Source organism: Panthera pardus, unplaced genomic scaffold (assembly GCF_024362965.1).
Source record: "Panthera pardus isolate Hobbes unplaced genomic scaffold, ASM2436296v1 HiC_scaffold_24, whole genome shotgun sequence".
NCBI lineage: Eukaryota > Metazoa > Chordata > Mammalia > Carnivora > Felidae > Panthera > Panthera pardus.
This window is the reverse complement of record NW_026526810.1, coordinates 108,955,054-108,979,037: the sequence shown is the minus strand read 5'-3', so window position 1 is coordinate 108,979,037 and position 23,984 is coordinate 108,955,054. Positions and strand designations below refer to the sequence as shown.

General features: G+C 40.8%; 1 protein-coding gene across 13 annotated transcripts in view; it reads right to left on the bottom strand.

The window, feature by feature from the left end:
* Positions 1 to 23,984, bottom strand: part of SIPA1L1 (signal induced proliferation associated 1 like 1) — a 362,796-nt gene that overhangs the window by 70,976 nt on the left and 267,836 nt on the right. For all 13 annotated transcript variants that reach the window (XM_053889553.1, XM_053889555.1, XM_053889552.1 and 10 more), the window contains 3 exons: positions 18,310 to 18,484; positions 8,633 to 8,736; positions 5,623 to 5,780 (listed from right to left, as the gene is read on the bottom strand). In XM_053889553.1, the coding sequence (XP_053745528.1) occupies positions 5,623 to 5,780; positions 8,633 to 8,736; positions 18,310 to 18,484 (437 nt within the window). The remainder of the gene's footprint in view (positions 1 to 5,622; positions 5,781 to 8,632; positions 8,737 to 18,309; positions 18,485 to 23,984) is intronic.

Here is a 23,984-nt window from a genome sequence, read left to right as displayed (position 1 = left end):
AATTCCAACCCCAAATTTAGAAGGAAGAGGACTCAATGTCAAAATGGTAGAGGGAGGTTTCCCCTTCTTGGAGCCTGGATCAGACTGCCAGTTTGGGGAGCATTCTGAGAAAGCAGGCCCAGGCAAAGGACAGGAATGACCAGCGGCAGAACAAATGTGTGCCTGTCATTCACTCCCTGGGGGGCTCTTGACTTCTAATAGGATCAATTCCCCCACACTCATGGGGCACCTACTCTGTGTCAGGCACTGTGCGCACGTTGAGGATCAAGGATGAGAGGTCACACAGGCTCAGCCTTCCAGCAGCTCAAAGTCTAGTGCGGCTACATCCAGTGGTTTGAGAGCTCTTGTGGGAGGTGTGGGGTGCTACTGAAACCACTTAAGAAAGGCATTTACCTAATAATCCTGGGAGGGCAGGGGAGCCCTCCCACAAAAAGAAAAGCAAGAATTCGTCAGGTGAAGGAGGGGCAGGGGTGTGTAGGAAGAGGCATTCCGCACTTCTCCCCAAATGGTTTTAAACACCAAGAGTGACATATTCAGGTTTTTGTCTCAAAAAGGTCAGCTACACTGGACAATAGGGATGCTGACTGGGGCTTGAGACGGACCTTCTGAAAAAATCTCCACCACTTGACCCACTTTGATTTTTTTTCCTCCTAGCTGAAGCTTGCATATTTACTTATTTTTATTCAAGAAAAGAAGGGCGTGCACATTTAATATGCACACACCACACTCCCTGCCTACACTAGATACTTTACTTATGGGATTTCAAGTAGATGTCAAGCCACCTTCCGCTGCACAGAAAGGGAAATTTAAGATCTGAGAGGTTTGACAATCTGATCTGATTCCAAGTGCTTTTTGCACTATATCATACTGCTGCCTTTCAGCATTTATTATATTTTAACCTCTGAATATGGAAATCTTTGAGAGGAGAAACCTACATTTCTACCTTTCTAAACGTACTGACCACAATTTAACACTCGTTTTCAAGGCTCAGGTCATTATAACCACTTACTACTACACTAGTTTTAAAACTAATAATTCTTTAACGTCATCAAATAGTGAGTCAGTGTTCCAATGTTCAGTTGCTTAAGATGTCCTAAAACTTTAAAAATCTTTTTATCTAACATGGGTCCAAATAAGGCCCACACAACACTGAAATTTGTCTTCTTCTTCTTTTTTATTCTGTTAATTCCCCTCCACTTCTCTCATTCTCTCTTTTATTTCTTGCATTTACATGTTGAGGAAACAGGGCTGTTTGTCACACAGAGTTGCCTGGAGTCTGAGTTTTGCTGAATACAGGCATGTTTACATGAAGAATATGTAAACTGCCTCCTCCAGAGGTTTGATCAGATTTAGGTTCAATGGTGGGGGAGGGAACAAGACTAATTCATAGGTGCGGTTGTATCCTTCCATTATGAGACACACATTTCTCTCTTTTCATGACATCTGCAACCTCTGAAGATCAGTGCCTGGGTCTCTTAACTCATGAGTTACTAAAAAATGCTGGGAAAAATTTTTACACCGTGTTTTAACAAAGTGAGGCCCTCAGGGGTGAGCTAAGTATATTCGGTCCTTTGTTTCCAAACCAAATGACTCCAGACTGCTGTGCTTACTCTTCACTTTGAGGTGAAGAGTTTTTCTACATCTCAGGAATCACTTAGTGATGTCTCAGCACATCCTTGCCACTGAACCGTTCTTCATCTTTTTGATTTGTTGCTTCTAATCTGCTCTATCAACCAGGACCAGATAATTAAGCTCAGTGTAATGATACAAATAAAATAAGAGACCGGGGGCTCTCTTATCAGGTATGAGCATAAGCTTTAGTACAGACGTAGTGATTAATTTCTGAGTTCTTGGCTATGTCTACCGTTCAAGGTTAACTGGTCTCTGGAATTAGTTAGAAATAGTCAGTTTTTCCTATTATAAATAAATTATAAATTATAAACTTTCCAATCCCTAGAGAGATAGAACATCCATTATTTCAGGACCTCATTTCCACATCCACCATAGGATTTTTCTCTCATTGTTCCCCTGTTATATCCCAGGGCCTAGAATAGTGCCTAGCATACACATGATAAGAGCTGCAAAGAGCTGGTGAAAATAAATGAACAAGTTCCAAAGTTGTCTTTTTGTATACAAACTAATTTGCATGGTGACATCGGGTGAATTCTCCTAAAGCTCTCTTTATACCGTGCTACCGGATGGCCTTGCATTCCAAAGGGCTCCACTGCCTCGTAACCCCATCTATGGCAGCACCTTCTTCTGGCATCTGCCACCCCCCACCCTTTCCTCTGTCTACACTTCTGTCTACACCACTGGCCACTCCTAGAATTATTTCTTTTTCTCCCCCACTGAATTTCCTCCATCTATGCTCTAAAACATATGCCAAACCCCATTTTGTCAGTTCAACGTTCCTTATAACTTCAGCCTGTACGGACCCCGCACTTCTCCACCTGATCACAGCAAGAAGCTCCTTTGAGAAAACCCCTTTTGTGCTTTCCTCAGCACACGTGCCAAGGAGATGTCAATAAGTACATGTGAGTGTTCCCTGGGGAAAAAGCTCAGAACAAGAGATTTTCAATGATAAAAAGTATTTGAATCCCTCTAACTGTATCACTGTAGAGTTAAATTAGATTTAAATCTAATTTAGTAGAAATCAATGCAGCTCTATAAACTTTTCAACCAAAGTACCGTAAATAAATGGAAGAGGCCCATAACTTCATATCCTTAGTATTCTGGGGAGTGGCTGGGGTATGAGAAAAACTCACAGGTACAGAAATTCTTTGGAAGACCTATTCTGCTTCATGACACATTTATTTTCAGAGAACATAAACCCTTCACACTCTTTCCCCCAAGCATTAACTACAAGAGAGTTGCCCTATTTGCTCTGGGACCTGAAGCATCTCCTGACATCCCCACACACTTCGGGAAACATGCCTATCTCACTTTGAGATGGACTGAGAACAATCAATATACCTCAAATTAATAACAGGAAAAGATCTCTACTTTCGTTTCTTGTGATTCCTTTTAGTGATACTGCAAGTTGGTACGTGCTCTTGGATTTGCAAAAGGCCCAAGTTCACAGTTTCTAAGCAGGGCACTGGGTCTTCAAACATGCTTGGCAACTAGGAAATCCCAGGCCAGCTCATGTGCCATGAGCTGGGGTGTTCACTGTCTTCCCACAAAGGGTCCAGCATCACATTGCATGGTGGGGCTAAGAAGATGGGCTCGCCAGGCAGCAGATTAAAAATAAGAGAGATAGCAAAAAGCATGGTTTTCAAGGCTGGGGTGGGGAGTTTTAAAAGAACAAGACAGGGGTGCCTGGGTGGCTCAGTTGGTTGAGTATCCGACTTTGGCTCAGGTAATGATCTCATGGTTTGTGGGTTCAAGCCTCTGTGTGGACAGCTCAGAGCCTGGAGTCTGCTTTGGATTTTGTGTCTCCCCCTCTCTTTGCCCCTGCACCCCCCCCCCAAATAAATAAACATTAAAAATTTTTTTAAAAAAAAGAATCAGACAGACATCACTTCCTTCCTTAGCAAAGTGTTGAAGAAGGTTGAGAGACCTTTCCTCATGATCAGTCTGTTTAGACTTACCCTGGCCATATTTTACATACTTTAAAAAGTGACACTCAATTCAGTCATTCAAAAGCTTTTAAAAAGCATGTCTGGAACAATCCGAGTATATGAGTCAACTTTTCCAGTTGCAACTTTTATGAAATCTAAACATTATTTCCAATGAAAATCAAACATCCTAATTGAGATGAGCTGTAAGTCTAAAATGCACTCCAGATTCCAAAGTCTTACTCCAAAAATATGTAAAATAGGTCAGTAATTTTTAAAACTTAAAAATCACCTATTGAAATAATAATTATTTGGACATACCAGGTAAATAAAATGTATTATTGGGTCAAAAACTATACTGCTAAAATTAATTTTACCCATTTCTTGTTACTTTAAAAAGTATGGCTATTAAAAAATACAAAATTAATACATGGCTTGCATTACATTTCTACTAGACAGCACTTCATGTAGACAAGGGCTTTTAAAGAAGAAATCTCTGAAACAAACCGCGAAGCTTTTCACTCCCAAACATCATAGTGACCATTTCAAAAGGGGTTAGCTTTCTATCAGAGTTCCATGAAATCCTTGCATAAATCCAGTACAGAGTGTGTTTCAATTGCTTGGGGATATTTTCTAAGTGCAAATAGCCATCCCTCCGAGGTACAGTCAAATGTTCTGCACTTAAGACTGTCATTCTATTCTAAATAATAGCCATATTATTCTAAATAAAGCAGCTTCCAGGGACCAGATTCTTGGTAAGAGGCTGCAGATCTAGGTCTGTTCTGTTGGAGTTCCCACCCCCTTAGCCCCAGAGTTCTGGAGCAGCTTGTAGGTCAGCAGCAAGGGCAGCAAAGACCCGTGCTTCACAGGGCATGTGAGCAAGGCAACATGGCTGAGCAGTGAAGGGGCTGGGCTCTAGAATCAGACTTAGTGCATTACAATCTAAACTGCCTGGTACTAGCTGACCTTGGGCCAGGGACCTAGCCCCACTGCTTAAGCTTCCTCACCTGAAAATGGGGGACAAAAACAGTACCTAATGCATGGGTTTTACAAATTAAATGAGGTAACCCATGTAAAGTGCCTAGAAATAGTGCTGGGCTTATCACCAGAGCCCAACATATACAGTTATTAGGGGCTGTGCAAGGAAGGTAGTGGTTTACAGCAGTCCGGAGTAACCTTTCCTTGTTTTGTTCCCTGAGCTTGCTTGCTCCCCTCCCGTAATTAACCTGCACTGACTCCCAAAAGTAGACAGCTGTGGCTCTCACAACAAACCAACTGTCAGTCTGTACTGGCCACTTTCTGGGTAGGTGGCTTTATTAATTTAAAAACAAATATCCAGCATTAGCAAAGCCTAATCTTCCAAATTAAGGATGGAAAGACAGGATAAAATTCCATTACTTTAAACAGACAGATTCCTATTAGAAATATCTGGTTAATGCTAGAATAGCCTGACACATCTTCTTGGTACTATGACCATGTTGACCCAGCAATTCAGGTTCTTATCTTTGTCAACGCCCAAAGGCCTCTTGCAGATAGATGCTTGAAGTCGGACACTCACGAGACTGGGTCGACATGGGACACTGAAACAATTCCACCAAGTGCTTACTAGTGCATACAAATACTTTGAAGACTGTAGTCAGAAACGTTAGAGTGAATCAAACCAGTCTTAAAGCAAGGGTCTGGGCTTTTTAGACAATAGTAATTAAAACAAAACTTCTCTACTTATTACATCATTCTTCTCTGCTCTTGCCACACCAAATGCAAAGTATAATTAGCAAGATGAGTAATTAGCTGGTGACCAGATGGTATGGACCAAGGACACCACCTAAGGAGGAGGTGCAAATGGAAACAGCAGGTGTCTAACCAGCGTGTCTGGGCAATGTCAACGCCATCGGGTGACATCATCGCGTGAATCGGCCATCCACACACATAGTTTAAAGACAGAAGTAAATGGCAATAGACTTCCCATTGCTGCTTGAGCAAGCGGAGCAGGATGGCCCCCCACCCCCCCGCACGTGACCCCTGGCCCCGCCCACAAGGCTGCTACCAGGGCGCAGGTAGGTACCTGTAACAAACACTGTCGGTGCAGGGGTTGTGAACCCTGACGATGACAAAAACGTGCTGGAAGTGGGATCGGATGTTTTTTGGGCTGAATGGCTGTGCTCCGGGCTCTTGGAAAACAATTGTGACAATATCATTTCCAATGTGCCGCTTCCGTAGGAGCTGAAAGAAAAAATAAGCAAACGACATAAATGACAACACTCTGCTTTTTTCCTCCCCGATTCCCTTACATAACTGTATTTAAAACATTCACCATTAATCAGGGCATGTTAAGGTAGGTAATCTACAGTTACTGTCAATAATTTAGCCCATCTTACTCCCTCCGAGGAAGGTTACAGAAATGAATATTCTGAAATTTGCATAACACGTAGAGCCCATTCAGTAGCTAACCAATATCTGGCATCTTATGCCAAGTTCCAGCATCTCCAAATTCTCAGTTTCCATAACAACAGTTTTGTTCCATTTTCACAGAAGAAAGAAACTTGCCACAGGGAAGATTTTTTTAGAGATGAGAATGGCTGAAGTAATTACACTGCAATTTATGTTCTGGTTTAATTCACTTCATTTAAAGAAATGTGGCTAAGGTGTTTTCCAATATGCTTTTTGTGTTACAAGCTGGGAGTGCAGAAATTACTAATGTTCCAGAATATAAATGTAACAATTTCAAAGCAGGTCAAATTTCAAGTCTAAATAGTTTTTTAAATTGCTTAAGACCACCTTCTGTTTCACATTAAAAAGTGTTTTGGAAGGTGGCTTTCAAATTTAGGCACCCCAACTCATGCTAGGCCAGTGACTTTCCAAGTGGGGTTTATTACATATTTAAGTCAACAGTGTGAAAAAAAAGTTGAACAAAATTTGCATTTCTCGTATTTATTATATAGAGGCTCTTACAAGGAGGAAAATAATGAGATATAACATTATATCAACTATCTGTTAGGCATAAGCTTACATTTATAAACTGTTTTTTTAAATTCGCCAGTGACTTTAACTTACACAAATTACATACAAGTAAAATCAATGATCTAGTATTAGCTGTTAGCTGGGAGAAACAATAGCCTTTTACATTACGGTTGAGAATTGGGAGTTAGAATGTTCCAGAAATGTACTTTTAACCTTAGGAATTTCAAACCATCCCAAATTATCCTCTAATGAGGCCATTTAGTTTCATTTCTAAACATGATATATTATTGGATGTTACAGAAATAAAGATGGTCTGTGCTGATGGTTATACAGAATGTACCCATTATTAAACATTATTCATCTACTCAGAATCTCGGGCATACAATGTGTCTATGTATTATGTCATTGCTGCATACATGATGTCATTGCTTTTGGATGCAATGTCATTCTTTATTCCAAATATTGCTTGATATGTAACACTAATATCTTAATAAAGGACCCAAAGAGAAATAAATCCATCTGTCCATCTCACATTATATATAATGAAAGACAGTATTTATAAACAAATTCCTGCCACAAGATTTTAAAAGATATTTTGTTTTTGTTTTTTTCCCCAAGCATAAAGTGATCTACAAAGAAGAAATAAATTCTCTAGCTAGCGAATTAAAATTTCTTAAAATGCAGCAGTACCAATCACTCTTTTATTCTGAAATAGGACCTAATAACACTTTCACCTTGACTGGACCCCCAAATTAAATAATTTAGACAGCTGTCCATTTTAATGCCAACTCATGCTGCTCAACACACTTCAACTCATTTAATTGAATCTTAACTAAATTTTTCACCCTTCCATACATCTTCCCTTTCTCTGCTGTGTACTCAGGTAGGATAAGCCTTTAAATACTACTTGTGAATGTCCTGAAGTTTTTTGACCACTTACTGGTTAAAGTAAGAAACACGTTATTTTTCTTAGCATGATGCTTTCCTATCAGAGTAATGGAGAACTTGGAATTTGCATAAAACGAACTGTCAACAAGTTCTAGATCATGGAATTTATCTTCAATAGGTTTATTTTAGATTTGTAGCTGATTCATTGCTTTGCTGCCTGTTTTTGATTACTTTCGTAATCATAGCAAAGCAAAATCTCATTACCTGGATTTGCGATTTAATCACACCTGCAGTGACAAAGTGTTAGATCAGATCAGTATTTGGTTAAATTTTGTGAAAGACGGTGTGATTCATTCTGCAGCTGGCCTATGTTCTGTTAGCACAAAAGCTGACAATAACAAAAGCTATATCCATTTTAAGGTCAGAGGGGATACTGGACCGCTTGTGTTTATAACAGCTTTTGAAAGGAGATGCTGTTAGCTCTCGGACTCTTTTAAATGTCAGTTTGGTATCATTTATTTTGCAATATTTTTAAAAAACAACTACCATATACCTTCCAAAACAATACTGCCAGTTTCCATGTTGCTCTGTAACAATGTGCCACTTCTTAGTTTCCTCATTTACTACCTCATCGACCACATTTTAGTAATAGGCGTTGTGCTTTTAGACTTTTTTAAAAGACACCGTGTATGATGTATGCAAATGCAAGGGTTTTTTTATGTTCTTTGCTGTCCTCCCGACAAACATTAAGAAAAAAACCTTTTTCTGAGATCCCACTGACATTTATTCCGATTTTTCTCCAAGTCAGTGTACCAAACCTCCTTTGAAATCTGAAATGACACATCAGTACTTTCCTGCTTTGTCTCCTGGCCTCTTGAGATGGAACTTCACCCACTCATACATGTTCTCTGCAACACTGCAGGGTCACCTAATCACCATGATTTTAACTTGTTCTCTTCGGATTCCATGAAAACCTCAATCCCCGTGGGTGAAAAGCAAATGATTAATTCACAAAGCCATCCAGCTGGCTGTTAACCTAGAATCTGGGTCTCTTCATTTGTTTTCAGCTCATTTGCTATTCGTTATTTCCGCAAAGTACAAAAGCTTCCTGCTGCGGTGACAGGTGCAACATTCAATTCTGGTTTCAGATTTTACAAACTTGCCACTTAGGCTTCTGGGGGAAACGAAAAAGGGTAGGAAACACAGACAACACCGGGATCTCTTACCTGTTGCTTGTTATTAGGTGTGTATGGCAGCATGGTGGAAACATGGAACATAATTTCATAGTCTTTGTATGTTGTATACAGAGAATGGGTTCCAGTGGAGTCAGCTACAGTAAAAAAAAAATAGATATAATGATGAGATGACTGTAAGAATGGGAAAAATAGTTCATTTAAGAAAAACATCTCCAAAAAAAGAAAACAAAGGAAATCGTTTAGGATGAAAAGATGCTAGATAAGAACTAGCATCAGTGTTCTTACCCATTTTTTGTATCTGATTCTCTTTGGCGGTCCAGGGAAGCCTGGGTCCCTTCTCAGAACAGTATTTATAAATGCATGAAACAAACTACATCTGATTTCAATAGAAATCAATTATACTGAGAAATAGTTATCAAAAATAATTTTAAACTATAATAGCATTAGATTTCTATAACAAGTTTTAGCAATTGATCGAACAGAACTACTATAATTCTGAAGTAGTGATGTACATAAGCAGTAGTTTGAGGGACCTCCAAAAAAAAATACAATATGGAAATATCTATGCTCTCAACTTGCAATACAATCGTAGGTAGAACTTATGCAACTGTGGTTTGTTGCCCACATTCATAATTGAAGGAAGTCCTAAATTTTAATTAGGGGTCAGTGAAAACAAATGTAAAATGATTTCCCGTCCAAGTTCACACACCCCTGAACTCTGTCCACAGATGTCAGGTTAAGACCGCCTTTTCCAATATTTCTGATTCAAGCAAGAGAGTTGTTTTATTCTTAACAAACAGATGAAAACTTAATAGGTCTGTAACCTGAATAACAAAGGTATTATAAGCAATGTCCAACAAGTTTTTATAGACTGTGTTCTGCTTTCATCTTCCTTAAGGGAGAGCAACCTCTACTCCCTTAATCATCAACAAATCAATTGCCCAGAAATAACCAGAAACCAGAGAAGAGAATTATTAGCTGTCCAACCGAAAGGGAGCGTCTCTGGTCTTAAAGGACCTGGACTTGCAGGCTGCTAAATGACATTAGTGCGTTTGTTTGTTCATGCTGGGTAAATTCCAGCCTCATCAACCATACCGTTGAAGACCAGAACGTTTTACTGCACTTCGGGGAAGCTGCAAGACAAAGCCTCTGGTATACACCAAGAGGCAGTAGTTCTCAAAATTTAGCATGCACACTGGCATCTGGGAAGCTGGTTTAAAAGGCAGATTTGCATGCACCACCCCCAGAAATACTGCACAGTGGGTACAGGGCTGGGCAAAGGAATCTATTTTAATAAACACCCCCAGGGTGACTGCGATGCAGGAGCTCTGCTGCCCTTAGGCACTGCTCCACAAACAGACCACAATGGTGGCTTGCAGACAGGCTTGTAAACATGTTCTAGAGCCTGGAGCTTCAACCTCGAGCTTCTTGAAGGAACTTAATCTTTGAAGCTGACATAAAATGCAAAGGGTTAAAAACAAGCTAAAACTGAAATAAAGCACAGACTATTTTTCAAAAAATTGCTAAAATATGTACCAACAGATAGCCTCCCAAGAAAAAAATATCTTCTAAATGCTAATGGCCACCAACACAAAAAACTATAAACTACTGCTATAAATAATTGGACTATCTAAGACACGCCTTAAGTACGAAGAACATATCTACTTTTAAGGGCTCTACTTATAAATAACTTCTGAACCGATTAGTACATTTTAAACCTTAAAGCGAATGTGTCAGCTTTGACGTGTACTTACATGTGTTTCAAGTCAATTTGGGGCAAAATTAATGAACTAGAAAAGAGACTGTCATCCAGAACTCATGTGTTACATTTTGCTTTGTATGTCTGCCTAATTCTAAAAGAATTACTGCCAGAGAGGAAAGCTGATGTGGAAGACAACCCTGAAGGTAACCTTGCTTTTCTACTTCTGGCCCGCTCTCGCTGTCCTTTCTGCGTGCCTCATTTATGTAATAGACGCTGCTTGACCAGCCTTTTTCTGGGGACCTCTGGAAACCCTCAAGTTTTGCTGATAATTTTAAACAGTTTGAACAGTTCCAAAAGCTTCAAAGGTGAAACAAGAGTCAAAACAATGAAATTTTCCTTTCCGAGCCATAAGGAATTTCAAAATCCTGAAAATACTATATAAGTAACAGAATTGTTAAACGTTACCAGAAAGAATGGAAAACGAATGTTTGCTATATTTCCCAAAGAATAAAGCATCCAATGTTTCTATTATTATATTTTTAGTGACCCGGAAACCCTGAAACCATGAAAAACTTAATTAGCTGGGCAATCAGGAAAAAATGAAAATGACAAAATTCCATTTTGCTCTGGGTAAAGAATATATATATTGAAAAATTTATAATGGGAAATATGCTTGAAAAGAGGGGTGGAAAGAAGATAATGCTCCTTCTTATCTGTATGGAGCTTTAAAAGTAAATTCGGGCATCTTATGGGTCATCTTGATAATCATGTGATTTGCCTCCAAATCATACTACCAGTGGGTGGCATATACCCACTAATAAGGTCAACATTCTATGCTAAGTCATGGAAAGTAAAATTTCTAATATTCAGTGTAGATGATAAGAAGACACTGAATAATTAAGGAACGATAATATTTTTCTCTGCTGCTTTCAAAAAGTGTAGATATGGGATAATATCCTACATTAGGCATTTCTATTTGAAGACTGTGATGAGAGAGCACAAGGCAAGCTGAGGACAAAGCACAAGTTCAGCACACCCTCCTCCCCTGCCCCCCAGGTGGGATACATGTGACATTCCTCAGGCACTCTGGGCTGCCCAAGAACAAAGGAAAGGAAAGAAAACAAATGGTCAACTGGTAAGAGATCACAGTCATGTAGGACACAAGTCTCCATCAGTTTATAAATGTCTTAGTAAATTACTAGAAAAAGGCAATCTTATCAATAGCCTAATCTCCAGAAACCTAGAGACTCAGTTGCCTGGAGCCCCAACATCACCTTCCCCTCCACAGTGATGTGGGGAACAAAGGCAAGAAGGAAATGGCAGGTAAAATTAAATTTCTTTATAACCTGCAGCCCACTGACAAATACTTGAGACAAATATAGAGTATAACATTTCTCTAGGAACCCCCTACAGTTGTAATGTCTGATGCCTTACTAGAGGGAAAACAACCTTAGCTTGACAAGAGCTAGGCCTCTTGTGTATTATCAGTCTTTAGTATATGAAAGTCCTTCTGGAGGCCTCCTTTTTGCCTTTACCTCCCCCAGTTCCATAGCGTATCACCAGCCATTCTTCACAACTCCAGTGCAGCTCTTTCTGCCCATGGGTCCTGTCCCTGCACTTTAATAAAATCACCTTTTTGCACCAAAAACATCTCAAGAATTCTTTCTTGGCCATCGGCTCCAGACCCTCATCACTCCAAAACCCCATGAATGGTATGAATAGGTTAATACGTTTGTAGAGCAGTTTCAGAGACAGTGTCATAATCATCTCTGACTTCTCTTTTGGGCTCAACTCCTTTACTTTTCTGTAGGCTGAAACTTGGTTGATAAAGTGTATGTATACGAATCTGGATAAGGAAAAGTAATTAGATTTTTTTTACAACCATTTTGCAGTCACTAACAGATGTATCCAGAGTTAAGAAAAGCTAGATGAAGGAAAACGGGCCTATGCAACTTGATTTCAGGAAAGTTCCTAGTTTTAAGTATTTATGAACACAAGAGAAAAGTAATCTTGTTACCTAAACTCATGCAGACTAAATAAAGTCAACAGAAGGAAGAAAGCTTAAGTTCCATTTATTAAATGTCCTCACCACGAGAGAACACATCAAATGTAAGATGAAGTCAGATAGCCTGTAGATCTCATTTTTATCCTTTTATTTAACTTGAAATATAATCATTGTCAGTTGGCTGCTGGGGACCAACCCTTTAAGACCCCTGATCCCCTGTCTATGCAACCTTGCCTCTCAGGGTCTGGGGAATGCAGAAGTCAATGCTCAGAAACAGAGTCAGGGCCAAGAACGGACATCTGGAACACTGGCATCATTCGAGATGAGACACACTTCTGCCCTTGTGGCACTATTTCACTCACTCACTAATGAAGTATTTGGGGAAATCAAGAATTCTACCTGCTCTGGCATCTATCGTATTTGCTAATATTCTTTCAATGTACATTTAGACACAGCCAGCAGATGAGTTACTCTGCTTTAATGAGGGTGGAATAAAGAAGAGTTTATAGCAGTACCCTTGGCCACGGCAGGTGCATTCATATGGTGTCAGTTTCAGGATATGCGAGGGTGCATGTGAACATACCTGGGACTCAAGGCATCTCAAAATCAGTAGCACGTTGAGAGATGACGAAGGACAAGATGGGTGTGGGGTTGGTACTTCGGAATCAGCCACTAGTATTTTCTACCAACTCCTCACTTTGCGAGACACCTGCAATTACCTGGCTTCCCAATTTGGAAGTAAGAAGATCTGAATTTGAATGCCAGTGGCATCTTTGCTAAATGACCACAAACAAATCACATCACCTCTCTGCCCATTGATATTCTTGTTGCTGGAAGGATTAAGCGAATTAACGTATGTAGAGGTGCTAGCCCACAAAAGATGCTCAGGAAATGTGTTGATTAGAATTTGGAATTTTGTGCAGTTGAGGTGAAAAGTGTAGTCTCCTTAAACAAGGACTTTTATGTATTTTCATTTCTTTGCCAAGCACATCCCAGAAACACTCAGAGGAAAAACCTTACGTTAAAGTAGTTTGAAGTTGAAGGAGGTGAAGAAAGAGTCCTTTCCTTCATTCATCAGTGTCTCTGACTCCAAATGCCCTTTGCATATGCAGAGCATTTAAACAATGCTAGTTTTACCCCCTTCCCTATCGAAGTTTAAATATTCCAAATACAGGAGGATTTATTTCCTTGGTTTTTAAAACGCTGCTAACAAAAGGGGGAAGCAACAAGCATTCACTAATACTACAGCAAATTAACGAAGGTAAGGCTTGGAAGGAATGCTTACAAAGGGCTCCTAAAGTCTCCTCTGTTCTGACTTGACAAACAAGCCTCGTTCAGGAAATGATTTCCCAAATAATAATCCATATGCACAGTTATAAATGAAGGTGGTCTCTAGCTTTCAAATAACACACTGCTTGGTGGGAAGTTTATTTTTGTATTTGCTGTAGAATGAGAGGATGGTAATTATCTAGAGGTTATACCATTCAAATAAGGAAACAAAGTAAGGAGGGGGAACAAAAACCCACTCCTGAAAATTTCTTCTTTGCAGAACTGTTCCACCCCGCCCCATTTGTAGTTTATTTGCTAAAAGACCTTACTTCTGAAAACAGGAAAATGGACTTTGTATGAAACACTGGCAAAGAGAAGAACCATTTCTTCTGAGCCTTTCCCTCTTTTACCAAAGTACTAAAATCTGAATATAATTGTAATGCATGACAAGTAGAGCTGTTTCATGAGTTGGCTTGGGTAATTTTAGCCCAAGGGCTGGAGAGAAAGGGAAGAGTCACAGGCACAAGGCAGAGAGCCCTGGGCTTCACTGTATTTAATTCCACATTTATGCTTTCTCTGAACACCTCCTTAACCACAGCACTAGGATCTGTTCCACCTCACTAGTGCTTCCTTGCTGTCTAACATTGGGCACGTTAATCTAAAGAAGCCAATTCTGTAAAATGGGGAGAACCAGTACCTAGTAAACACTTTGAGGAGTAAATGAAATGACAAACACACAGAATATCTGGGACCTCGGCTTCCACCAGAGGTAACTTGGTATATGGGACTTGTCCTCCCATCGTAAGTAACTAGAAAAACTGACGAAATATCTGAAACAACTTTTTTTCAGACATTTTACAATAGGCAGCATTGGATAGTGATCCCAGAGAAAAAAGAATAAAAGAAGATGAGCCCTCTGATCCCACCAGGTTTTCTACCTGGAGGAACTTTTGGAACAGCGGCACAGTGCACGGCTTTGAAGAGGGAAAGCCAAAATACACTGGAGTTCAGGAAGCCTGAGGTAGTTGATATTCGCAGGGCAGCGTACCAAAGGGGAGGAAACTACACAGTGAAAGAGGTTCAGAAATCCGCATAAGGGTCTCCTTGAGTCTTGGGCTCACGATGAAGCTGCACACACACAGAGGAAGATTCCACAAGCCAGGCAAAGGAAAACTATTAGGGTAGTGTACAGCATGGTGACCACGGTGAATAATACTGTATTGCATATCTGAAAGTTGCTAGGAGTAGATCTTAGATGTTCTCATCGCAAGAAAAAAGATTGTTTGTAACCTTGTATGGTGACACATGTTAATTAGACTTGTGGTGGTGGTCATTTCACAACACATGCAAGTATTGGATCAATATGTTGTACACCTGAAACTAACATAATGCTATATGTCAATTATAACTCAGTAAGAGAAAGAGGGAAAAATTATTAGGCAAAGAAAAACCACCAAAGAATCGTAAGGCAAACAATTCTCACGGCTGACACAGGGTTGGAAGGCACTCAAGTTCTAACCAGCCACAGTAAAGAGACCTCATTGAATATGCAGGTCCTCAGACATAAGAAAAGTCATGCCTTAGTAGCAGAGCTACATTAGAGAGTAAACACTGCCCTGGGTATGCTTAAGAACAAGATTCATAAAGATCAAGCTGTTTTGTAAGTAACTTAACTGCTCACCAAAGCAAAACTCAACACTCTTTGAAGAAGACAACACAATCTAGACACTCAACCAGAAAACATTCAGAATATACACTCTCCAATCAAAAGTAACCAGATACATGCAGCACTAAAATGTAACTCAAAAGCAAGAGAAGATTTGTTAAATGGAGGCTTCAAACGACAAGGACGACAGAATTAGCATGCAGAGACTTGAACACAGCTATCATAAATACATCAAGGAGGGGCACCTGGGTGGCTCAGTCGGTTAAGTGTCCCAACTCTTGAGTTGGGCTCAGGTCATGATCTCGTGGTCGTAGGATTGAACCCTGCATCCGTGCTGGGATGCAGAGCCGGGAGGCTGCTCGGGATCCTCTCTCCCTCTAGCCCTCCCCCGCTCACGCATTTTCTCTCTCTCTCTCTCTCTCTCTCTCTCTCTCTCACAATAAACGCTAAAAAAATAAAATAAACATATTCAAGGATTTAAAGGACAACATGAACCTAATGAAGATAAACTAGATAACTGAGAAGAGGACCAAATGCAATTCTGGCTTCTGGAGATGATAATATCTCAAATGAAAATTTCACTGGACTGGATTAACAGCAGATTAAGACACTGTAGAAGAAAAGCACAGTGAACTTGGAAGATATACTAATAGGAATTATCCAAATGGAAGCACAGGGAAAAAAAGTTTAAAAAAAATTAAAACAGCTTCATTAACCTGAGGTACACTAGTGAGTGATCTAATGTATGTGTAATTGGAAATTCAGAAGATGGCAACAGAAAAAAAATGAAGATTGGCAATTACTACTTTTATTTGATGGAAACTATGAACCCACAGATCCAATCACACCTACACTGTCATATGTACAAGAAGTGATCCTACAGGAACACTTGTCCTGGAAAACATTTTCTCTTACTTAGTATTTATTTATTTTGAAGATTTTTTTTTTTTTAGTTTATTTATTTTGAGAGAGAGAGAGCTAAAGAGAGAGAGAGAGAGAAAGAGAGAGCACAAGCATGGGAGAGACAGAGAAATTGGGGGGGGGGGGCGGAGGAGGAGAGAAAGAATGGGTCCCAAGCAGGCTCCACACTCAGTGCGGAGCCTGATACAGGGCTCGAACTCATGAACCATGAAGTCGTGACCTGAGCTGAAATCAAAAGTGAGGCACCGGACTGAGCCACCCAGGTGCCCCAGCATTTTCTGTTTTTAATGATTATACTGAAAGAGAGAGTTTCCTGACACAAAGTAAGGTTAGACAAAACGTGGTGAGATTATCTTCTAGCACACAGAGCAAAATCTTATCTTTGGGGGTGCCATGGCCAATGAGAAGCTGTGGGACCTGCAGAGGCTGGTTTTGACACTACTGGCTTGAAGTAAGAGAGATAAACATGCAAACTGCCTCTTTTAGAGCTTTACGATAGAAATACTTTCCGACTTTTTGTTCCCTGGAAGAAATCTGACACTCTGAAAGGACAGAAAAAGAAACTGTCTGCTCATTCCTCTGCTCATCAGCTATGCCCTGAAAGGTTACTAGGGGTCTTAAAGGAGGGCACCACAGTGAAAAGGAACCCTTCCCTGCTGAATATTACAGAACAAGTATGCTGCTAGAGGAGGTCAGCTAACCCAGGCTTATCCCCCTCTAGCCTGTGCAGCTATTGGGATTTTGAGGCAAAATATGCGTACGGTGCTTATTTTGTTTATTTCAGTGTCTTACTTGATGCCACACTGCTTAAGTATGGTCTTGCTATACTTTTCTCATGTTGCCTTTCATCATCAAGAGGCGGCTGGGAATGTGTGAACACACAAATAATACACAGTCTTAATCAATTTCCAATCTGGCCATTCATGCATAGAAGCAGGGTGCTTAGTACACTCTTCCCAGAAGCTTTCATATAGCTCTTCGTGGTGGTGGTAATTTATAGAACACTGCAAACTAGGACAACATGAATGAAGCGTATAGGGCAAATGTCAGAAAATCTGGGAAAGAAGAGTTCAGGACGTATTAAGATTTAACGTTTTACGCAATTGCAAGTAGAGTATGGAACGCTAAAATAATATTTAAGAGTCTAGGCTATTTATGGGCTTTAATAGTCTCTCCTGCATGTCGTTTCCAAGTTGGCAACAGCAAAACCATGGCAACAGGAAATTCTTCCCTGCAGTGGAGTTTATGAATGCTTTTCTGTTTTCATGACTCAACTCCTTATTTAATTTCCTGTACAGAAAATCGGAGATTACTATAGACTGCCATACAGATGTGCTAATCCAAAGACCCTCTCAAAGAAAAACAGGTCATAGGTGTCCATGGATGGATTCTGAGATAAAATTTAAAACTGCCTCCTCACAGACACACAGCAGACATCAACATACTGTAACCTAAACAGATGTTGGAGAACGTAACTATCTTATTAACGGCGTGGGGAATGGGAGCGCACAACCTTGTGTGTTCATGAGCCATAGCTAAAGAGACTGTTCCAGTATTGTGCTCTTAATCAACATATTTCAGGAGCCAAACTAATACCAAAGCTAAGAGGCCTATTTCCTTATGGATTCAATTAGAGTACGAACAATAAAAATAGAAAAGAGACAAACAAAAAAACCTCAATCTTAATAGAAGACAAAAATGAATAAGAAAACCCTTATCATGAAGATTGACTGCATCCATACGCATGGGGATTACAAGATAAATCAATGAAAGTAAAAAATTCCGGGGCTTATGACCAGATGGCTACAAGATTCTGGAAGTTTTAGTCGCTCTAACATTCACCTAACTATAGTGACATTTACACGACCCTACCCAGGAGCAATCCCGCGTGAGTTGCACCCCTGCCCTATCGCTCCATCCACGCTGCTGAGAACACCGTTTCTTTTTAACAGTCCGATCCTAGCTACTTTGATTACAGTCGTCAAATGTCCTGGGGCCGCGTCCTCCTTCTCTGGCTTCCTCTCCCCTGTCCCCGGCGGTGTTCTGCAGTAAACGGCAATATTGTTTTATGGGCAATCTAGCAGATGAACATCAACACAGCAGGGCGGAAATAAGCCTAGCAGGAGAGTGTAAGTATTTCTTACTTTTGGTGTCAAGCTGTGCACGGTACTTCTCAAATCCTTTGAGCCGAACGCGTTCTCCCAACAGCTGAAGGAATTCCTCAAAGGCCGGGCCGGCTGACTCATTGTTGTAGATCTCTTCTTCGGTGCTCTGTCCAGCTCTGCAGTACATGATGCCTACCTTCTGCTGATAGTTCAGCTGCGAAGAGAGGCGGTACGAGGCATATAAATACAGGCAGATCCAACAGGCACATGAAAAGATGTTCAACGTCGCTCCTCATCAGGGAAATACAAATCAAAACCACACTCAGATATCACCTCACACCAGTCAGAGTGGCCAAAATGAACAAATCAGGAGACTATAGATGCTGGAGAGGATGTGGACAAACGGGAACCCTCTTGCACTGTTGGTGGGAATGCAAACTGGTGCAGCCGCTCTGGAAAGCAGTGTGGAGGTTCCTCAGAAAATTAAAAATAGACCTACCCTATGACCCAGCAGTAGCACTGCTAGGAATTTACCCAAGGGATACAGGAGTACTGATGCATAGGGGCACTTGTACCCCAATGTTTATAGCAGCACTCTCAACAATAGCCAAATTATGGAAAGAGCCTAAATGTCCATCAACTGATGAATGGATAAAGAAATTGTGGTTTATATACACAATGAAATACTACGTGGCAATGAGAAAGAATGAAATATGGCCTTTTGTAGCAACACGGATGGAAATGGAGAGTGTGATGCTAAGTGAAATAAGCCATATAGAGAAAGACAGATACCATATGGTTTCACTCTTATGTGGATCCTGAGAAACTTAACAGAAACCCATGGGGGAGGGGAAGGGAAAAAAAAAAAAAAAAAGGAGGTTAGAGTGGGAGAGAGCCAAAGCATAAGAGACTGTTAAAAACTGAGAACAAACTGAGGGTTGATGGGGGGTGGGAGGGAGGGGAGGGTGGGTGATGGGTAGTGAGGAGGGCACCTTTTGGGATGAGCACTGGGTGTTGTATGGAAACCAATTTGACAATAAACTTCATATATTGAATAAATAAATAAATAAATAAATAAATAAATAAATACAGGCAGATCCACTGTGCCCCACTGAGATGCTCCTAACTCCTGGAGGGCACATGCCCAGCATGGCTAACAGGTCTCTTCTCTTCAAATCCTTCTGTTTTAATCCTTCTGTCCTCTAATCCAAAAAGTAACAGTGGAACCAGCATCTATAATTATAATCTTCACAAATTAAGAGAAAAGGTCAGGAAGATGAATTGAAATTTTCTGTATGTCAAGATAATACATCATGAGAACAGATGTTGATACTTTAGGGAATTTTCTCTGAGTGGATTACAAAGTACAAAATGAGGCTATAAAAAAAAATAACAACAACAGTTGGACAACAAAAGGTAATTCTTTTTCAATAATTTCCGCCTTTTAAAAAGGGAAGGCTGGGGCACCTGGGTGGCTCAGTCGGTTAAGCATCTTGGTTTCAGCTCAGGACATGAGCTCATGGTTCGTGAGTTTGAGTCCCACATCAGGCTCTGTGCGGCTAGCACAGAACCTGCTTGGGATTCTCTCTTTCTCCCTCTCTCTCTGCCCCTCACCCACTTGCTCTCTGTCTCTCTCAAAATATAATAAGTGAACTTTAAAAAAAATAAAAATTGAAAAAAATAAAAAAGGAAGTCCTTACAAATTTAAAAGCAGAATTCCACTACACAAAAAATACTTTAAAATTGTATCTTTTAAAATTCATATCGTTTTGGACTAAGCAGCACATTAATGTTCTTGCTAATTTTTTTTTTTCTGGTAAAACTGGGAAAGATTTCTCTCCCAATGCCATTTTTCCAATATACTAAATTATAAACCTCAGTTATATCTTTCTTAGAGCACTACCATCATCAACAATGTACTTTTCAAATATTTTTCTAAAAGATGAGTGCCTGAATAGAAACTTTAAAAGGGGCTTCATAATGGCAAATCAGCTAGTGGCAAACAATCCTTCCTCAGAGACAGTTAAAATGAAGCATTCAAGGGACTTAAATATGATGTGACATTAATCAAAATATTTACTCATCATTGAGAAGTCTAGTCATTCTGCAAACAAATTTTAAGGTGGTATTAGTCATTTAACAAGACTTTGTGTGTTGTTCTCAATACAAAAATTTAGACTTTGGGGGCGCCTGGATGGCTCAGTCGGTAAAGGAGCCGACTCTTGATTTCGGTTCAGGTCATGATCTCACAGTTCTGTCCGTGAGTTCGATCCCCACATTGGGCTCTGAGCTCACTGCGCAGAGCCTGCTTCAGATCTTCAGTCTCACTCTTTCTGTCCCTTCCCTGCTTGCACTCTCTTTCTCTCAGAAATAAATACACGTTAAAAAAAATTTTTTTTTAAATATAGACTTTTAATTCTCTACTGAAATCGAGGCAATCCACACTGCTTTGGCCTATATCCAGAGCAGCACCATGACTGCTGCCTCAGGCAATTTTTATCTCGTAAAAAACGAAAAGGAAGAAAGGGACGGGAAGAGGCAAAATTGCAACAGCTAACATTTATTGAATACCCGCTGTAAGCCAATCATTGTTTAGTACTCAAGATACATTAGCTTATCTTCATAACAGCCCATAAGACAATTAATTATTCCTGGGTGACAGATAAGTGAAGGCAGAGACTGGAAAAGGAAGTAACTAGCCCAGTAGGGAGAGACACAAGACCACAAATTGTCAGTCCTGTGATTCAGCTCTCTTAAATATTACCACGACTCAACCAGGCTCGATTTCTATCGCTGCAACATCCGCCACAGCCCCGTATTTGCAATTCTGAAGTTGAGAGGTAAAAACAAAATGTAAGCAAACACTTTTGGCAGTAAAACTTGATATGGACTGACATTAATACTTCTGGTTTATTTCTCATTGTGTGACTTCACATTTCTCCCCCCTGGGGAAATACTTATGTGATTGTGGGGTGTTGTCTCAGATCCCATTGGGAATATTACTACATGCTGTATACATCCTCTGGACATTTCTGAGCTCTGAAACGCATCCAACTCTTACCGTTTCACATAAGGGACTGTGAACCTGAACTACCCTTTCCAACTTTCTAAACCAGATGATTCAGAATAGTAACAGGAAAATGTCACAGGGGACAAACTCTTGTTTGCTTTCCTCCCTCCACTGCACACAACCTTGTTGACAAGGAAGCTCCGTGGCCTTTACATGACCCAGAGACATGAGAGCTCCCTAGGAGTGCTCTAATCGCGCAGAATTGGCTCTACCTTTCTCCGCCTCCTCCAACAAGCAGAAGGTAAAGTTCCCAGTCTGAAATTAGCAAATAACTGGATACGGTGATACTGGAATATTTTCAAAATAGCACGTGACATCACACCATTTCTATTTCATCATGGACAAAAGCACATCTAGGACTTAGTTCATTTCTGTATACCACACGTAGGAAAGTCGAAACAGTGCACACCACTGACATTTCACCCTTCTCTCGGCTGGCCGGCTTCAAATGTCTGAATGTGGCTAATGCTGGCAGGAGGGCTCCCACAGGTAGAGACCTCAACTTGGCTTTAGAATCAATCTGAGTACCTACCCTAGTAAGACTTAACAAATAAAAAAATAGCGGTAGCCTCCATGTCAGTTACAAAATAGTCCTTAATACAGCCAGACCCTTACTGTCTCCCTGCAGGGAGAGCTATCAAAGAGACAAAGCAATGCGGCGAAAGCAAGGGGTTTGGACTATTTGCTGTTTGGCTCTGTGCCTCCCAGATCAGCCTTTCTCATGCAACAATGTACAACAAAGTCACCCTGTTCAACAGAAAGCATCACAGGAGCACTGGATTTGTGGATGGCTTTTTAAAACTTCTCAGATAAAGGCCTAAGATTTCACTATGCAACATTCAGAGGCCTTCATTTATGTAAGAAAGGAGTTCACTGCAGAGAAAAGTAAGGAAACTTCCCCCAAACCACTGGAGAAGCTGAATCCAAGGACAATGAGACAATGTGCCGCCCTCTTTTGACTGATTTCTCATACTCTAGTGAACTCCACCGGCAGCCAGGAGAACCAAGTGATGTCTGCTGCTTGTGAAAAGAAGGAGCCTTTAAGAGGATTAGGCAATCTGTTAGAATGTCAAATGTCCTTCGTTTAGGAATTGTGCCGAATGTCACCGCTCTATCCTCTAACGTGACAATATTCTTGGTTTCCACTGCAATTAAGTCAAGGTAGGTGGCATTCTCTGAACGCAGGCTCCTGTAATCTTAGTTAGCAACCATGTTCTCTGCCAGAATGAGAGGAGCTGTTGAGGAGGAGTTATGTAAATGTAACAAGCAACATTTCAAGGGAAAGAGCAAATGTAAATGGAGTCAGAGCTGCGGATTGGGGTTTTGAGTTAGGAGGTTACGTAAAACAGCACTCTTTTTTTGTGAGACGGGCACAAACACACGCGTATGGGTTTACACATACGAATACGTACTACTTCCATGTGATGCTCAAAATGGAGTCATGATGACACCACAAGCCATTCTGAGAACACGCTGTGTTTATCCACAGTTCAGGATTTTTGCTTTGGGTAATCCCAGGATCATGCTATACAATTCCATGCTTGCCAGGGAGCATTATGGATGTGTCTGGACACTCCACAAATGCTATAAAAAAGAATCACGGCCAATCCTACAGGACACAGGTTGTCTCTGAGATGAAGGCCTCGAGTCTGGATAAAGCAAAGTGTCCCGAGCACCCGCCGAAAGTGACGCGGGCTCTCACAGCTCAGGACCAACTGTGCGTAAAATTGTTCTCCCTCTGATAAAGTGGATACTTCAACACAGAATCAAAGAAACGAATACTGCAATCTGATTTCCATAGCCCTGAGTTTCTGGAAAGATGGGATGATAAAGTCAGAGCCCTCCACCAGGAGAAACAGATTTGAAGAACCCGCTTCTCAGAGAACTGGTCTGAGGTTCGGCATTTTCACCTCTTCTTGCCTGCTGTCACGGCCTTGGGAAGGTCACTGGGGTGGCAAAGAGCACGAGAACAACCCAGTTCTAAATTCTTATAAAACTTTTACAGGGTCTGATTTAATCCAGAAATTTAAAACCGTCACTAAAAGGTGCTTACTTTACTGTGAGGCAGTTCTCAGAGTGTGGGCTGTGAAGCCTTGAGGAAGCCTGAATGCTACTCTGGGACACAGATATTTGGGAACAGTTTGATCCCTACAGTTCCTGCTTTTTATTAAACTGTTAGGTCATACAACAGCAGTGTTTAAGCTGAGGGTAATTTTGCCCCACTCACTATTGAGGCAAAACTATTGTGAGACTACTCCCTGCCATGTGAACTATGAGGTTCTCCAGTCGACCCAGTGGATGCAAAAACTGTCCTCAGCTTTGTGGGGGGACTGAGGATTTGCCTCCCTAAACCTGTAGGGGGCTTCTCAAGGCTCCTCCAGCAGTTTCCTCAAATGCATGCACTTACCCCTCCTGGGCCTCCCTGGACTCACCTGTAAGTCTCCACTCAGGGAGACTCCTTGGGCATTCCCTGCCCCCGCCCGGCCATGCTCCTCCCTGTGCTGTAGTCTGCAAACTCTTTAGGCAGAAAGCTGGGGTGACCTTACCCTTCATTTAATCTGTGCCCCAGCTCCCAGAGATCACTGTCCTTTGCTGCCTAATGCCCAATGTCATAAAAACCACAGTTTCATTGTGTGCCTACTTT